Source organism: Pipistrellus hanaki, assembly GCF_964339955.1.
Source record: "Pipistrellus hanaki genome assembly, chromosome: 2".
In the NCBI taxonomy this organism is placed as follows: domain Eukaryota; kingdom Metazoa; phylum Chordata; class Mammalia; order Chiroptera; family Vespertilionidae; genus Pipistrellus; species Pipistrellus hanaki.
This window is the reverse complement of record NC_140504.1, coordinates 12524175-12540657: the sequence shown is the minus strand read 5'-3', so window position 1 is coordinate 12540657 and position 16483 is coordinate 12524175. Positions and strand designations below refer to the sequence as shown.

Genomic DNA, 16483 nt, shown 5'->3' with positions numbered 1-16483 from the left:
AAAGAAGAAAGCACTTGGTCTTTTTCTTATTTTATCCTAATACCTGCTTGATAGAGTTGTTCAATAACATTGTGATAAATTAAAGGATGATCACACATTTTTACCAATTTATTCCTGAACAAAAAAAAGATACATCATTTTTATAATATCAAAGGACCAGAAGATCTTTTGAAAATATGTTCAATGTGTACCGTATTTTCTGGCGTATAAGACGACCCCCTAATTTTACAGTTAAAACATAGGTTTAGGCCTATATTTGCTGTATAAGACTACCCCCCAATTTCGAGGTAACACCAGTTCTTTTTTTAATAGACCGCCTCTCTGACTCTGGCCAATCTGAGCAGGCTTTTTATGCATGCAAATTATACATGTTCTGTACCCGAAGCTACACTGTGTTCTAGTAAAAAGCCTGCTCAGATTGGCCAGAGTCAGAGAGGTGGTCTATTAAAAAAAGAACTAGTGTTGCCTCGGAAGTGGGGGGTAGTCTTATACAGCAAATATAGGCCTAAACTATGTTTTAACTGTAAAATTAGGGGTCGTCTTATACGCTGGAAAATACGGTAATTATGCCTTTGTTAACAAGCATATATAGGAAAACACATTCAGAAAGAAGTATAGTTTTAAAAATTATAAATGCTATTTATGTAATATATATATTTACAATCCCTTTTAATTATTAAGCCTGAGGTCTTCAATTAGCCACTTTTTCTTTGCACAAATCATACAGTAGAAAAATGTCTGGCCCTGGCCAGTGTGCCTCAGTGTTTAGAGCCTTGGCCTATGCCCAAAGGGTCGAGGGTTAAATTCCTGGTCAAAGGCATGGTTGCAGGTTAGCTACCCACCCCAGGGACATGTGCAGGAGGCAATCAGTTGATAGGCCTCCTTCTCATCAATTCTCTCTCTCTCTCTCTCTCTTTCTCTCCTCTCTCCTTCTCTCTCTCTTTCTCTCCTTCCTTCCCTCCCTCTCTCTCTCTCTCCTTTCCTCTTCCTCCACCCCTCTCTCTAAGAAGCAATGATGGAAAAAATATCCTCAGGTGAGGATTTACAATAACAAAGATATCTGGTTTATCAACACTTCATTAATGCTCTACCTTCTCCCCAAAAATACCTCTTAATATTTTGAAGAGGAAGAAATTTTGGAAGAAATTTTTGAATTCCCACTGAGTTTATTTAAAAAAAATAAAAAGGTATAGTTATACATGTAACAGAACATTTGATAGGTTGTTATGAAAACAAATTTGGTACTAAGCAATAGACTGTCTATATTAATATTGTTTAACTGAGTATACTTAGGAAAAACATTACCACATTGTAAAAATATATAAAGAATTTAAAACACATGCAATAACAACACTAGGCCTTATTGATCTATTTGAGTAATGTTGAAATATAATTGATAAATTCTGCTTATAATTTTTAAAATCTGAAAATTTCTAATTCCTAAATTAGTATGTGGATTCTACAAATGGTATCGTCAAGGGATATAAAAGCTAGACAATTATATAAAATGAACTTCCACAGAGTATTATTCTCCAACATGAACTTTAATAAAGAGCTCCATTGAACTCAGTACATGTTCATTTAAAACACAGCAAATTATGGATCCTAAAATCTAAAAATGCCTCCTACTCACAAAGCTCTTGTTAACCAGTATAATTTTATAGAATTATGTACTTTTTCATGATTAGAGCTCAATTTTGATTTTAATATACAAAAGTGGGCAAAAGCAGGCTTTCTTTTTGCCATTGTGATATTCTTTTGAGTTAATAAAGCTACTGGCATAACTATAATCTGCATTTATTTTTTATATAAACAAGTGTAAACCAACTTTTGCCAACCCCTGTATTTTTAAAGATTTTTTTTTTATTTTAACATTCTAAGAAATCTTTTTTGAAATGCAGTCCCTTATAAAAGACTCTGAGGTTTTCTCTTCACTTATAAAGTACTCATTTCACAGCCATCACAGACTACTAGCATCACATACCTTTTTCTTTAAATTGTTTATTGAAAAATGCATGAGATTACATGTTATAGCCACACAATTTTCATTCTGCTACTTCAGGCAACAGTCAAATATCTGAATAATATGAATTCAAGTGAACTTAAAATGTCACTAATAAGTGTATTTTGTCAGGAAGTTAAATGTTGTAAATGTTTGTGTGTTGTTTTTTAATCTCATGAACTCTATGAGCTGTACATAAGGAAACTAATAGGTAACAGAATAAGAGATTAGAACACAAAAGATGTAGTTTTATTGTTTTGTAGGGAGGAGCCTTTGATTTTTAGTAAATTAAAAAAGACAAAATGAATTAGAGAAGATGAGAATACCAAATAAAGAATATGTATATTCTTTTCCCCAAACTGAGCAAAGTTAATGTCACCTATCAGAGACAATTAGAGCATTATTAATAATTATCTTGTGTTTATTCATTTCAGCATCAGTCAAGAAAGATTTGAATTTGACTTATAGAGTAAGGATGGGACCAAAAAATATAATTTATTATATGAATAAGAATGTGTTAAGTTCTGGTTACAGTGAAATGTACAGATAAAACTAAAAGAATTAAAATGATCTTTAAAAAATGATCTCAACCTTAATGAGGCCTTCCTGAGATAATTTATTAATAAACAGCAATCATAAAAAACACTTTTAAAACTTAAATAGGTATTTATAATTATTTTGTGCATTGACATACATGAATATTAGTAATATTCAAATAAATACTTAGCAACTAAACATACTTGCTAAAATCTAGGAAGTTTTGAGCTAAAAGTAGAGATCTATTTTTTTAACAGATGATACTATAAACAAATAATAAACAATGTTACTATTTTGATTATCAAATAATATTTTGGTTGGAATACATAAGAGTTGTACATACATTTAATAAAAAATGAAACAATGAAATTATAATTATTTAAATATATCCAATAGTGGTATTGTGTGTTGGACACAAAATAAGTGAACAATATTACTGTGACTATTTTAAAAATTAGAATTTCCACTAATATTTATTTTATATCATCTTTCTAATTTTTATGTTTTAGTTGTACTTTGCACTTTTCAAAGTATAAATATGATGAAATAGTACTAATTTTCTAATTTTTCAAAAACACCTGTCTTAGGAGGATATACTCAATATTTCTCTAGTTGTATGGGGAAATAGTAAAGAAAAAAAGTGGCTTAGAGGAGAAAAAGAATGTAAAATCTAATCATACTTAAACTTGAGTTTGCTAATTGATTTTTGCTTTTTATAAGAAAGACTTTTTAATCTATTACTAGAGGCCTAGTGCATGAATTTGTGCATGGTGGAGTCCCTCCCAGTCAATCAGGGCAGCTAGGGGTGTGAGGGAGAAGGATCATGGGAGCTTGGCTTTGGGAGCGCACTGACCACCAGGGGGCTGCTCCTGTGTTGTGCATCTGTCCCTGGTGGTCAGTGTGCATCATAGCGACCATCTAGTCATCCAGGTTATCCATCTTAACAGTTGCTTAGGTTTTTAAATAGATAGATAGATAGATAGATAGATAGATAGATAGATAGATAATATATAGATAGATAAATAGATAGATGATAGATAGATATACATATAGATAGATATAGGTATAGATTAGATATAGATATATTAATAGATAGATATAAATACAGATACATATAGATATAGATATAGATATAGATATTTATTTACTTATTTTGTGAGGTAGGGGTGAATGTAGGTGGAAGAGGGCATATATGGGATAAATGGTGCTATTTTTAATTTTTTTAATTAATGAAAAATTGTATTTCTAATCATTTTTACTAATACAACTTACAATGATTTTGTCATTTCTAATTAATACAGTTAAACAGTATTGAGCAGCCCTTGCTGGTTTGGCTCAGCGGATAGAGTATCGACCTGCGGACTGTAGCATTCTGGGTTCAATTCTGGTCAAGGGCACTTAGTGCGGCTGCAGCATCCTCCTGGCCAGGCCCTCGTCAGGGCAATTGAAGGAGGCAGCAAATGGATGTGTTCTCTCACTTCGGCATCTCTCTGTGTTTTCCTCTCTGAAAAAATCAACGGAAAAACATCCTCCAGTAAGGATTTAAAAAAAGAAAGAAAGAAAGAGCATTGAACAGACATTAGAAACCTCAGAAGTTCAAACATTTGTTTCAAACAGCAAAATGAGATGTGGATCAAAATTGCATGCATCAATCAATTCAGGAATGAGCACCACGTACCATAAATTCCAGAGGCTCCTAGTCATGACACAGAAGAGAAATGTGGTATTTAGAGTGATGGAAATAGCATGACATTGTGCACAGATTACTAATATCAATGGTTTTTAACATTTCTGTTTTTAATAGAGAATTTTATAACACATTAATCAGATTTTTTATTTTCTTTTTTCTATTTTTAATGATACCTGCCAAGGTAATATGTAAACCTTGTTGTTTCAAATATATGGAAGACAGATATTTGGAATTATATTTTTAAAATATCTAAAACATATAAATACGGCCTTTATATGTATGCCTGATTCCCCTTTAGTTTAACTGAGAAAAGACAAGTCCAAAGACAAATCTTAATCGGATTTGGGTTCTGTTTAGGAGATTCAGTACACCTTGTTGGAAATAAAAAGGTTCGTAAATATACTAGAGGCCCAGTGCACAAAATGTATGCAAGGGTAGGGTCTCTAGGCCTAGACAGTGATCAAGGCCAATCCGTGGCAATTGGTGGAGTGATGGGGTAGGCGGGGCACTCACACCTGCCTTGGCTGGCCTGGGGCCTGTAAGCTGGAGGCAGTTCCTGCATTGACCATCTACCCCCAGGTGGTCAGTGTACATCATAGTGACTAGTCATTCCACCAGTCATTCCTCTGTTCAGTCGATTAGGCTTTTATTATATAGGATAATAAGGCATTTCTTTAGAAAACTCTACAGGGTCAGAGACTATTATTTATTTTCTTGACAAGTGGTTATATCAAGAAATGTAAGGTTTGCACCTTTGTCTTTTCTGTAGAGATATTGTGATTACATTTTATTTTCAATATCCCTACTATTTTTTAAATACCATGTGTTTTATTTATTTCAGAGAGAGAAAGTGAGAGGGAAAGATAGAAACACCAATGAGAGAGAAACATTGATCAATTGGCTGCCTCTACTGGGGTTGAGCCCAAACCTGGGCAATATGCCCTGACCAGGAATCAAACTGTGACATCCTGTTCATGGGTCAATGCTCAATCACTAGGCAACACTGGCCAATCATCCCTACTATTTTAAAATCTGGGAAGTTTATTAAATTTTTTAAAGTATTTTAAAAATATATTGTATTTTGTTGGTCCAGTCTGGACTCTAGCCTCATTTTATATATTTTGGCTCTTTTACTACACTTTCCTATTTTTTGTTGACTTGAGGATCCTAGGGAAAATATCACAGAAAAATAATTTAATTTATAAATTTAAGATAATTACTATATCTTGAGTAGCAGGTGATTTAGAAAATCAGCTTGTCTTACATAATACAAGAAACTATGTGAAATTCTTAGGGATGATTATTGGTTATTAAGTTAGCACAATGTGTTTTCTTTTAAAAGTATGATTTACCCTAAATGAGCCTTCTGTAATGCAAGGATATTTCCATACTCTTATAAAAACCTTCACTATTAACTGTTTATCCTTGTTAATATAAAAACTTTATCCTACAAATGTGTAAAACCATATGGATCTTAGTTTTTCGACGGACTTATTTTGCATATGTGGGATATAAAAATAAAACTTATAGATGAAGATTTAAACAGTATGGTGGTTACCAGAGAGAAGGGGTTAGACTCTCGAGTCCAATAATTACAGGCTGTTGTTGTTCCTTGTGACTAAGCCCCTAGAGGAATGATAAAGGATAAAGAAGGCCAAATATATGGTGACAGAAGATAATGCGACTTTGGATGGCTGGCACACAATGCAATATACAGATCATATAACAGAAAAAGGTACACTTGAAACCTATGTAATCTTATTAACCAGTGCCACCCCAATAGACTTAAAAGTAAAGAATAAAACAAAAATATTATCATTTTTCCTTTATTGTGTGTATTAGAATCTAGTGATATAATTTTGATTATGGTTCTTTTTTTTTTTTTTTTTTAGATTTTTAAATGAAAAATCCAAAGAGAAATAAGTACTTTCACACCAAAATAAATTGGTGGTAGAAAAAAACAAAACAAAAAAAATGAAAATTTATCTTTCATAGTTATTGTGTTATGGGATATGAGGATACATATTTAAATATGTCCATAAGATGACTTTTAAAAGAAATAAAAACACGTTATCTTAAAAAACTTAAATACTTATAACAAAAACATATTTAATGATCATTCCACCCTATTCAATGACAGAAATACATTTGGTTTTTCATAAAAATAGCTTCAAATAACCTTTTTTTTAAAAAATTTAAGTTAAAATATATAATTTTGTTACCAAAAGACTTGTATGCATGCATATAAGCATAACCAATGGACAGAGACAGCAGGGGGGTGAGGACATGTAAGAGAATCAGGTAGGGGGGTGTGGACACATCTAATACCTTAATCAATAAAAAAATAATTAAAAACAAAACAAAAATAGGCCGAAGCCGGTTTGGTTCAGTGGTAGAGCGTCGGTCTGCGGACTGAAAGGTCCCAGGTTCGATTCTGGTCAAGAGTATGTATCTTGGTTGCGGGCACATCCCCGGTGGGGGGTGTGCAAGAGGCAGCTGGTCGATGTTTCTCTCTCATCGACGTTTCTAGCTCTCTATCTCTCTCCCTTCCTCTCTGTAAAAAATCAATAAAATATATTTTTTAAAAATAGCTTTTAACATCAATATTCCTTTGCTATAGGGTAATTTACAAATAAAATGTAAGAGTATTTTTTTATAAAGATGCAAGTAAAGCAGATCAATTTACTGTTTAATTCTAAAAAGTCACAAGTAAAAATATTTATCATTTAAAAGCTAGCTAGCTAAATCTAAGTCATTAAAATAGTGATTATATTTTCAAGAGACTAATCAGTGCTTAATGAAAGATACTGTTGGTTGCCAATGGAAGAAATATTACAGATAAATTAAATTATAGATTCTCTATTTTTTTTCACCAAAACTGCATTTTCTAGAATTTTATAATACTAAAATAATAAAAATAACTTTAAATATTTGTTTATTGTTTACTTAGTGATGGACAGTAAGTGCTAGAAGTGCCAAATAGCCTATTCACAACAAACTTTTCATAATCCATGACCCAGTTCGTGGCGGTGGTTGTTTTTTTTTTATCGCTGTCCCTATTTTAACAAGGAGGCATCTCAGCCTTAAGTGATGGAATCAGGATTTTCTGACACCACATCCAGTGCATTTAAGTACAAAGCCAGACTTCATACTTTGAAAAATGAAATGGGGATGCCTATAATGGACCAGATATATCATCATTGATATGTAAGATTTATTGCTTACAAATACTACTTGAAAGCACAAAGGTCATAGAGTGAATATATCCACAGGAGCAAAAGTCCAATTGAACATATATTTTCAACTATTCTTTTTTGAACTTTGGTTGCTGAATCAGGTGCAGTAGAGCCAAAACTACTACTGATAAAGTGAATGTTGACAAGGGACTTAGTCAATCTGTACAAAAATATATTAGCATTCAAAAAGTGTGATGTATTGCCAAAACCGGTTTGCCTCAGTGGATAGAGCGTCAGTCTGAGGACTGAAAGGTCCCAGGTTCGATTCTGGTCCAGGGCATGTACCTTGGTTGCAGGCACATCCCCAGTAGGGGGTGTGCAAAAGGCAGCTAGTCAATGTTTCTCTCTCATCGATGTTTCTAGCTCTCTATCCCTCTCCCTTCCTCTCTGTAAAAAATCAATAAAATATATATTTTTTTAAAAATGTGTGGTATATTAAAGATTGGCTCAGAAGGTAAATTCAAAGTTAGAATAACTTTGGATACAGATGTCTTTGAGACATTAATAAAATGTTTGACCTAAGTTTTAAAAAATGTACTTAGAAAAACATATAATTATTTAAAAACCTCAAATTTATATCTGTTTCTATGTCTTTCACCTGTGTTCAACATAAATTACTTAGTAAGCATGCCATTATGATCTGGGCTATACATTTCTTTATTATCATTAAAAGGAAATTATAATTTTATAATGTTATGCAAACAAATTTGAACATAATCATATTAAGAATCTGAATAATTCTATAAAATTGTCCTATATGACCCTCTATTTTCCCTTTAGATAACACAATATCATCAATTTATTCTGGTTTCTTCCCATTGTGCTTATTTTTCTATCTATATGGTTATAGTTGTGTAGTCTACCCCCATATTCAATCACAGACATGCAACACTAGATTTATTTTTGCTATACTCATCCCTTCATCACTTAGCATATTCCATCCCATTTCCAATCACCTTTTTCATGGATAGCCTCGGTATAGCTTCTGAGATTTCTTGCAAATACATACCAAGGAAGAGTGATTCCCAACATGTCCTACCTTCAGAAACATCATAAGTACCATAAATCTGTTATGTTTGCCTCGTCTAATATAATCTATTAAAATATTAACTACAAAAATACAAGTACACATTTATTCCAAAAGAATGATTTTTAAAATACACATACACAGATATTTTTAAAAACATTCTCTTTCAACACAAAGTGCTTGAAGCCATCATTTTCAAATTTAAATCTTAACACTAAAATAATTCTATAAAGAACATTTATTTAACCCTTTTTTTTTCTTTACAGGAGTTTTGACTACATTTTCCTTTTTAAAAAGTGATGATCTATTAATGGCTCTGACTTTCTGATAGAATACAGCTACAGATATGATACTATTCATTATCTTTCCCACAGGGAATCAAGAAGGCTTTTGTAGAAAAGAATTACTTAAGAGTTTTTCATCTAAAATAAATTTGTAAAAAGTAGTTCAAATCACTACTGTGTCAGTTGCTTAAAACATTGTTTGAAAACCAGAGACTACCTCTCAAAAGCCATGACACTGAAGTCTTCTAGGAACTATTCCTTCTTTCTTTCTTTCTTTTTTTTTTTTTAAATGTATTATTTATTGATTTCAGAGAGACAGAAAGGCAGAGGGAGAAAGAGATAGAAACATCAATGATGAGAGAGAATCATCGATTGGACGCCTCCTGCAGACCCCACAATGGGGATAGAGCCCACAACCTGGGCATGTGCCGGGAACAGGAATTGAACCATGACCACTTGGTTCATAGGTCAATGCTCAGCCAAGCTGGCTGGGCTATCCCTTCTTTCTTATTTTTAGTTGACGATCCAATAACATTTATTTTTGAAGTAACTTTCTAATCTTTTCTAGTGTGAACTTTAGTAAAATTATATTATTGTTATTTTTTTTAAAGACACACTTTTTAATGGCCTTGGGCTTGGAGCAGTCATTGGCCTGGGAGTTGCCGCACTCTTGCTGATCCTTGTGGTCACCGATGTCAGCTGCTTCTTTATTCGACAATGTGGGTTACTGATGTGCATCACCAGGAGAATGTGCGGGAAGAAAAGTGGCTCCAGTGGCAAGAGTAAAGAACTGGAAGAAGGAAAAGCTGCCTATCTGTGAGTAACAGACATCTGCAGACACAACACAGTAACGGAATGCCAAGGTCAAGCTTGAGTGCTTTCTTCAGGGCTTTGTTTTTCCAGCACAGGGGAGTTTAACAATGAAACCACTGGGCATCAATCCGGTTGCTTTCTGGACCTTAAATCTGTAAGACCTTAAACACAACGTCTTAGAGCCAAATGACTTTGTAAACAGACTGCTATATTAAAAAATAAACCTGCCCCTGTGCAGGCTCAATCTTTAGTTGGGGGCATGCAGGAAGCAGCAAATCAATGATTTTCAATATTGATGTTTCTCTCTCTCCCTCTCCCTTCCTTTCTGAAATCAATACAAATATATATATTAAATAAACCTTAAAATGGAATCCATGGTAAAAAATTACTGTCATGATTTAAATTTTTAAAAAAAGTTTGATTCATTGATTTGAGAGAAAGAAAGGGAGAGTGGGAAACATTAATTTGTTGTTCCACTTACGTATGCATTCATTGTGCCCTGTATGGGTATTGAAACTGAAATCCTGAAATATTAGGATGACACTCTAACCAACTGAACTATCTGGCCAGGTGCCATGAATTAAATATTGAGAGGTAGATAAACAAGGAGATGATGATGATTGATAGATATAGATAGATAGATAGATAGATAGATAGATAGATAATAAATAGATAGACAGATATAGAGGATCATAGAATTACTTTTGGTTATGCTTTTTCCCACCATTTCTCAGTTTATATTGAATAAAAGACTGGCATCAACAGTAACCTAAATTACAAACTAAGTTAAACTGAGTTAACATAAATTGTATCAATGCCAACAATTTTAAGAAGTGACTGCATGCAAGTTTTAAGATTGTCTGTATATAAAATGTATGTTCTATGCAATGCCTTATTACATGGACTGAATTTACTCCTCCAAATTTTGATCAAAAGATGACTACTCAGATTTTGATGAATAGGATCTGGGCACACCCGAAACTCCTTTTGACCTTAAACTCCCCTTTGGAAGCCAATAAAAATAAAAACAAAACAAAAAGAAAGATGACTATATATTATAATTTGGAGTTCTCTGTGGCATTTCATTTACTTAGAAAAATATGAATTCTGAGAAAATATGCAGAGCTGAATTTTATAGAAAATGTCATGAAAGAGTATTTAAGAGGTTTTAATACTGATTTCTGCTTTGTGGTCATTAGATAAATTTGTATCAAATCTCAAATTATAAGAGTAATTAATTCTTTTTATTGTTCTTTATGTTGGTTTTTTTTGCATACATTTAGGCATATATGGTCTGATAAGTTACGGTCTAGGCTTTGGGATCTGGAAAAATTCATTATGCATGGCTATATTCTTTTTTATCTCCATGCCTATTTTAGTATTTCTAATTTGTTTGTAACCATTTCCCATGGATACACTGTCTAGATTTTTTTTCACTTCAAGAGATGCTAAATTAGAAAGCTTACATTTTCAATTCAAATAAAATAGATTCAATTTGCAATCAAAATGCCACCTGCTTAATTGTTGGGCACAGAACATAGCAAAGAACAAACAGAAATTAGGCTCTATTTCACATTTGAATTGGATATTAATGTGTGTAAATATACTGGGATCAATTCTCTATTCAATATATTTTGTTTTCTTCATAAGAACATGCTGTGCTTTTACAATGTCTGATTAACTAAATAAGTATTACCAAACTTAGTTTCTTTACTTTTTACATGTTGAGAAAATCATATATTACATAATAATTCATATTTACATTAGAAATATACAAATATAACTCTGATGCATCATTTTTTACAATATGTGGGTAATATTTGTTTTCTTCTTCTTCTTCTTCTTCTCCTCCTCCTCTTCCACCTCCTCCTCCTTCTTCTTCTTTGTAGGAAGGATGGATCAAAAGAGCCAATAGTGGAGATGAGAACAGAGGATGAAAGAATTACCAATCATGAAGATGGAAGCCCAGTAAATGAGCCAAATGAAACCACACCACTAACAGAACCTGAGTACGTAGATTGAAATGCTTAATAATTTTGGATAAGTATTTGTAAATTTATAACACAGTGTTATTTTTAGTAAATATTTATAAATGTGATCATTTGTGAAAAATAGTTGTTTTTCTATGAAACTTCATGTGACTATCTAAAATCCATTTCCTCTTCAGAAATTTCATATAAAATATTTGTATCAATGTCAGGGGAAATCTACAATTGAAACATATGCTTAAATTTTATATAAGAATGTCAAAAAGACATATTTTTGCATTAACCTCACTCTCTAAGAAAGTTATGCTTTGAAAATGTGATAGACTTTACTGAAATACATACATGTCTAGAAATTAATCATTGTTTTGAATATAAATATGACAGTTTATAATAGCAATATGTAGTAATAAATATACAAAATACTCTTAAAAAGAATATTTGTAAAGAGCAGGAAAACATACTGTTAAACTCTCATGTTAATATTTACATTGTAAATGGTGCTTGATCTCTATTCAAAATTATGTTATTTACTTCTTTTTGCATCCACCATAAATCCACTAAACCCATAGCAGGTATTTTAACTGAGCCTTTAATTATTATGAACATGAGTCTAAGTTCATGTACATAAATATCAAAATGATTCAAACCAAAGGCAGTATTAATATGTAGCAAGAGTAATATTTTACAACAAAACCATGATTATCATACCATTCTTGAAATACTTCTCACCCAAATGACTCTTAAATTTCATTGTTTTACAAAACAAAAATTCCTTTTTCTTTATCAAGTAACATTTCCTTGCAGAAAAAAACCTGAGTTAGGCTTCTCATCCTAAATCAAATTCTGAATTTTATCAGAGCTGATGAAAACAGTTTGTTTCAGAAATCCCCTCTATCTGTTCTCAAGGGATTGTAATGAGTAATTTAAAAATAAGCTAATACAATGTACTATTATGTAGTTATTTTTTTTCATATGAAGCATCAGGATGTTTTTAGTGATTTCATTTAGAAGTATTACATTCTGATTTCAAGTTACCTCTATTAGAATTAGCAGGCACAAGGTGAATTTGATTGTCTCTTCTTCAGAAGTTATAAATGTTTCAATGAAGCAAAATATTTCCCCCAAAACAAATTCCTGTGCATTCATTATCATAATATTATATGGATGGCCATGAAAATGAGTTAAGAAAATACCCTTGCATATGACAGTCATATATTTAAAACAATCTAGGAAACAAAAACAAAAAGATGATTTAATAACTACTCTGGGACTCAATCATAGATAAAATACTCAACAAAAAAACTATATCATTAAGAGTAATCTTTTTAAATTTACCATAAACATAATCTTTATATATGCAAAAATAAACATTTCAATATTTAGTAGAAAACTCTAGTTAATTACAAACTCAATAACATAGTTCTTTGAATTAGAGATATATTAAGCCTATCCTAACTTCCCATGGCAGCATTAAATTTTTGTATGTTTTGATGCTAAAATGACCTCTTGTTTTCACAATATTTTATTGTCAATGTTTTCAGTTAGTTGGGGATTGGAGAAAAGAAGAATTATGACTGCACTGTTTATAATGTACCTGGTCTGCAGGTACAGAGTAGATGCTACCTCATTTCCAGAAATAGATCTTACTAGATTTTGCCTACGAATTATTTTTGACAGATTAGTTTTCATATGGTAGCTTTTGTCTTCAGAATAAAATGGATTATCTATTCATTCTAAAATATAAAATAAATTGCAAATAAATCCCAGGAAACCATTATAGTAGCTTTCACTCTCCCATAAATCAGTGAATTTAAAGTCAAAATGGTGAATTGGAATTCTATTTGTAACTTAATTCTTTAGATGTAGAAAAAATATTTTTGTCAAGGGAGAAAAAAATTACTCCCAAAACTATGTGCACAAAATGTAATAATAAACCACTGAACTTAAGAGTAGTAACAAAAGAAAACGCAAAAATCTTGATTCATTGTCATCACAAGATTCATGAAATTGTCTTAAAATTAAGCGATAAAAGCCATGCCTGGCTGGCATGGCTTGGTGGTTGAGCATTGACCTCTGAGCCAAGAGGTCATGGTTCCATTACCAGTTAGGGTTGCAGGTTTGGTCCCAGTGTGGGGCATGCAGGAGGCAGCCCATTAATGATTTTCTCTCATCATTGATGTTTCAATCTCTCTCTGTCTTCCTCTCCAAAATGAATAAGAACATATTAAAAATAAAAAAGTTGTGAATGATAACACACACTAACTGAAATTAATGATGAAGTTGTAATCCTTTTACTCTTTAGAATATATCCCATGAAGAGTCAGTGATCAGAACATAATATTTTAAAAGTGACATACTAAATTATTTTTATTTGTTTCTCTAATTTTTACCCTGATGGCTTTTTAAATATATATATATATATATAATTTTTCAATTACTGTTTACATTCAATATTATTTTGTATTAGTTTCAGATGTACAGCATAGTGGTTGGAAAATTATGTACTTTATGGAGTAGTTTTAAATCATTCTGTGTAAACTTTAACCCTGAAAAAATTGATAAATATGTTAATGTTGGGGGGGAGGAAGTTTGTTATTGCATCATAGATAACCATTGGAAACAACTCTGCAAAATGTTTATAAATGATAAGCAAGTAAAAATAAAATAATAGTGAATAGAGATCAAGTAAAAAAAGCAGTAAATATAAAAATGTAAGAAAGCTCTGAAATACATTTATTTGCATTAAGTTGCGAAGAATATTGCCTATTCATCTAGCTTCCGATTAATGTAACAGAATATGGCAGCAACTATTGATGGTTTTCACTAGAAAAAATTTTAAGTCCTAGTAAATCATCTAGTGGACATATGAAAAAGTTTTGACCTTTTTACATTCTAAAACACTGAATTATATTTTAATATTATCAATTCATTTTCAAATCTAAGCCACCTATAACAAATGATTTGGTGTATATAAATTTACAAATATATTATTTCCTTTATCATTGTTCATCACACCACATTTTTACTGTGGGCAATGTGCTCTATTCCCTTTTAAATTATATTTTGTCAATTTGGTAATACTTTAACAAAATCTGATTATTTTATTCTAGCAATTGTAACATATTACCTTCTACAAAACAGCAACATAACATTAAGGCATCTTACATAAAGTGTCTCAACACATGAAGTTTATTTTTTCTACATTTTCTTCCAGAAAATTGCCTTTAAAAGAAGAGAATGGGAAAGAAGTCCTAAATCCAGAAACTATAGAAATTAAGGTTTCTAATGACATCCAATCAAAAGAAGATGACAGCAAAGCATAACACTGAACTTGCAGAGGCAGGAACAATGCTACAAAGAGCATTTGGATTGCAGTGACCCTATGACCAAAACTATTCCATTGACCTTAATTTCTTGGGAAACTTCTAGCTTGGAATAGCTTGTACACATATACATATGATCAAATACTCCTGCCCATGGTCCATTTCCTCTGTTGTTGCTGTTGTTGTTGTTGTTATTGTCGTTTATTTTGTTAAGAAATTCTATATAGAGACCTAACTGGCACCAACTCTCGGGTATCAATTTGACTCTATGATTGAAGAACTGCAATTGATTAGATGGCTAAAGTGCTCTCCTTCAGAACTCTATCTCATACCACAATCTCTCAAACCAATGGGTGTTAAAACAAAAGGAAACAACAAAAAACTTTGTGAGCTAATTGTAAAAGAGAGCCCTGCATGTTTTCAATCCTGTATTGAGCAAATAGATTATTAAAGTGGATTTCAGTTGAAGATGTGAACACTTAATAAAGGTTATACTGTTTAGGAGAATTTCAGGGAATCGGGGCTTGAATAAGCTAGCTATCTTTACCAGATATAGAAATGGATAGAGACTTTGGAAGACTGTTTTTTAAGTTACTGTTATGTTGATTTTTGATAAACTAAAGTGCCAGATCAAAATTGTTACCCACTTGAATGAATATTAGTTGTATGTAAAATTAGATTCGAAAGATTCCGTAAATCTTTATCTCTTTCTATATGCCATATTCACTCACAGTGGATTACACACACACACACACACACACATACACAAAATGTATTGCAAGTGAAAATAAGATTGACTTCTGCCCTCAGCTTCAAGTAATAAAGTAAATTGAAATGGGAATAATATCAATGTTGTCTTGATATATTTATAAATATGTGATTATCTTTTACTTTTAAATAAATTTAACAGAAAACAGGTCTTTAGCATTTCAATACTTTAAACCGTATCTACAGATACATCCCCCCCCCATTGTTTTAAATAATCTTTGTTTTAAAATTCATTTTTTAAGTGTTATAGGTCAATCACAAATGTAATTGGCTAATGGAAGTTACAATCCTTAGTTTGGTTGAATTAGAAGTTAACATTTAAACATTTAAACATGCCATGAAAGTGTCAATGCTAAACAATTGAATTAATATCATCTTTTTATTCTGGATGTTGTTGCTAGAAGTCATTTTAAGATTTTGATAAACAACTTTGGTTGAAGAAATCCCTGCATTATTCAACACAAACTTTCTAATATTTATTGGTCAGGCCTATATCTGAATAAAGCACTTATCAACTTCCAAGCTATGCAAGCTCCCAGAGGTGAAAGACTGAAACATAAATTTCAGTTATATGTAAGGTAAGAGGAAAAAAAAAAGTATTTACAACTAGAGGCCCGATGCACAAAATTTGTGCAAGAGCAGGCCTTCCTTCTCTCTGGCTCTGGGAATTTGGGCTTCCCTCACAGCCCTGGCTTAGGCAGAAAGGTCGTCTGGAAGACTGTCCAGTCTAATTAGCATATTACACTTTTATTATAGTTTATAAATATACATACCATTGGAAGCAGGTTTTAGGTTCTTACCCTAGAGAGCCACAG

At 31.9% G+C, this 16483-nt stretch overlaps 1 protein-coding gene across 1 annotated transcript in view; it reads left to right on the top strand.

Annotated features, from left to right (window-relative positions):
- NCAM2 (neural cell adhesion molecule 2) overlaps positions 1 to 15860 on the top strand; it is a 381172-nt gene extending 365312 nt beyond the window's left edge. Inside the window, exons 16-18 of the mRNA XM_084874323.1 lie at positions 9388 to 9592; positions 11479 to 11598; positions 14792 to 15860. Of these exons, the coding sequence (XP_084730449.1) occupies positions 9388 to 9592; positions 11479 to 11598; positions 14792 to 14900 (434 nt within the window). The 3' untranslated portion in view covers positions 14901 to 15860. The remainder of the gene's footprint in view (positions 1 to 9387; positions 9593 to 11478; positions 11599 to 14791) is intronic.
- The last annotated feature ends 623 nt before the right edge of the window (positions 15861 to 16483 follow it).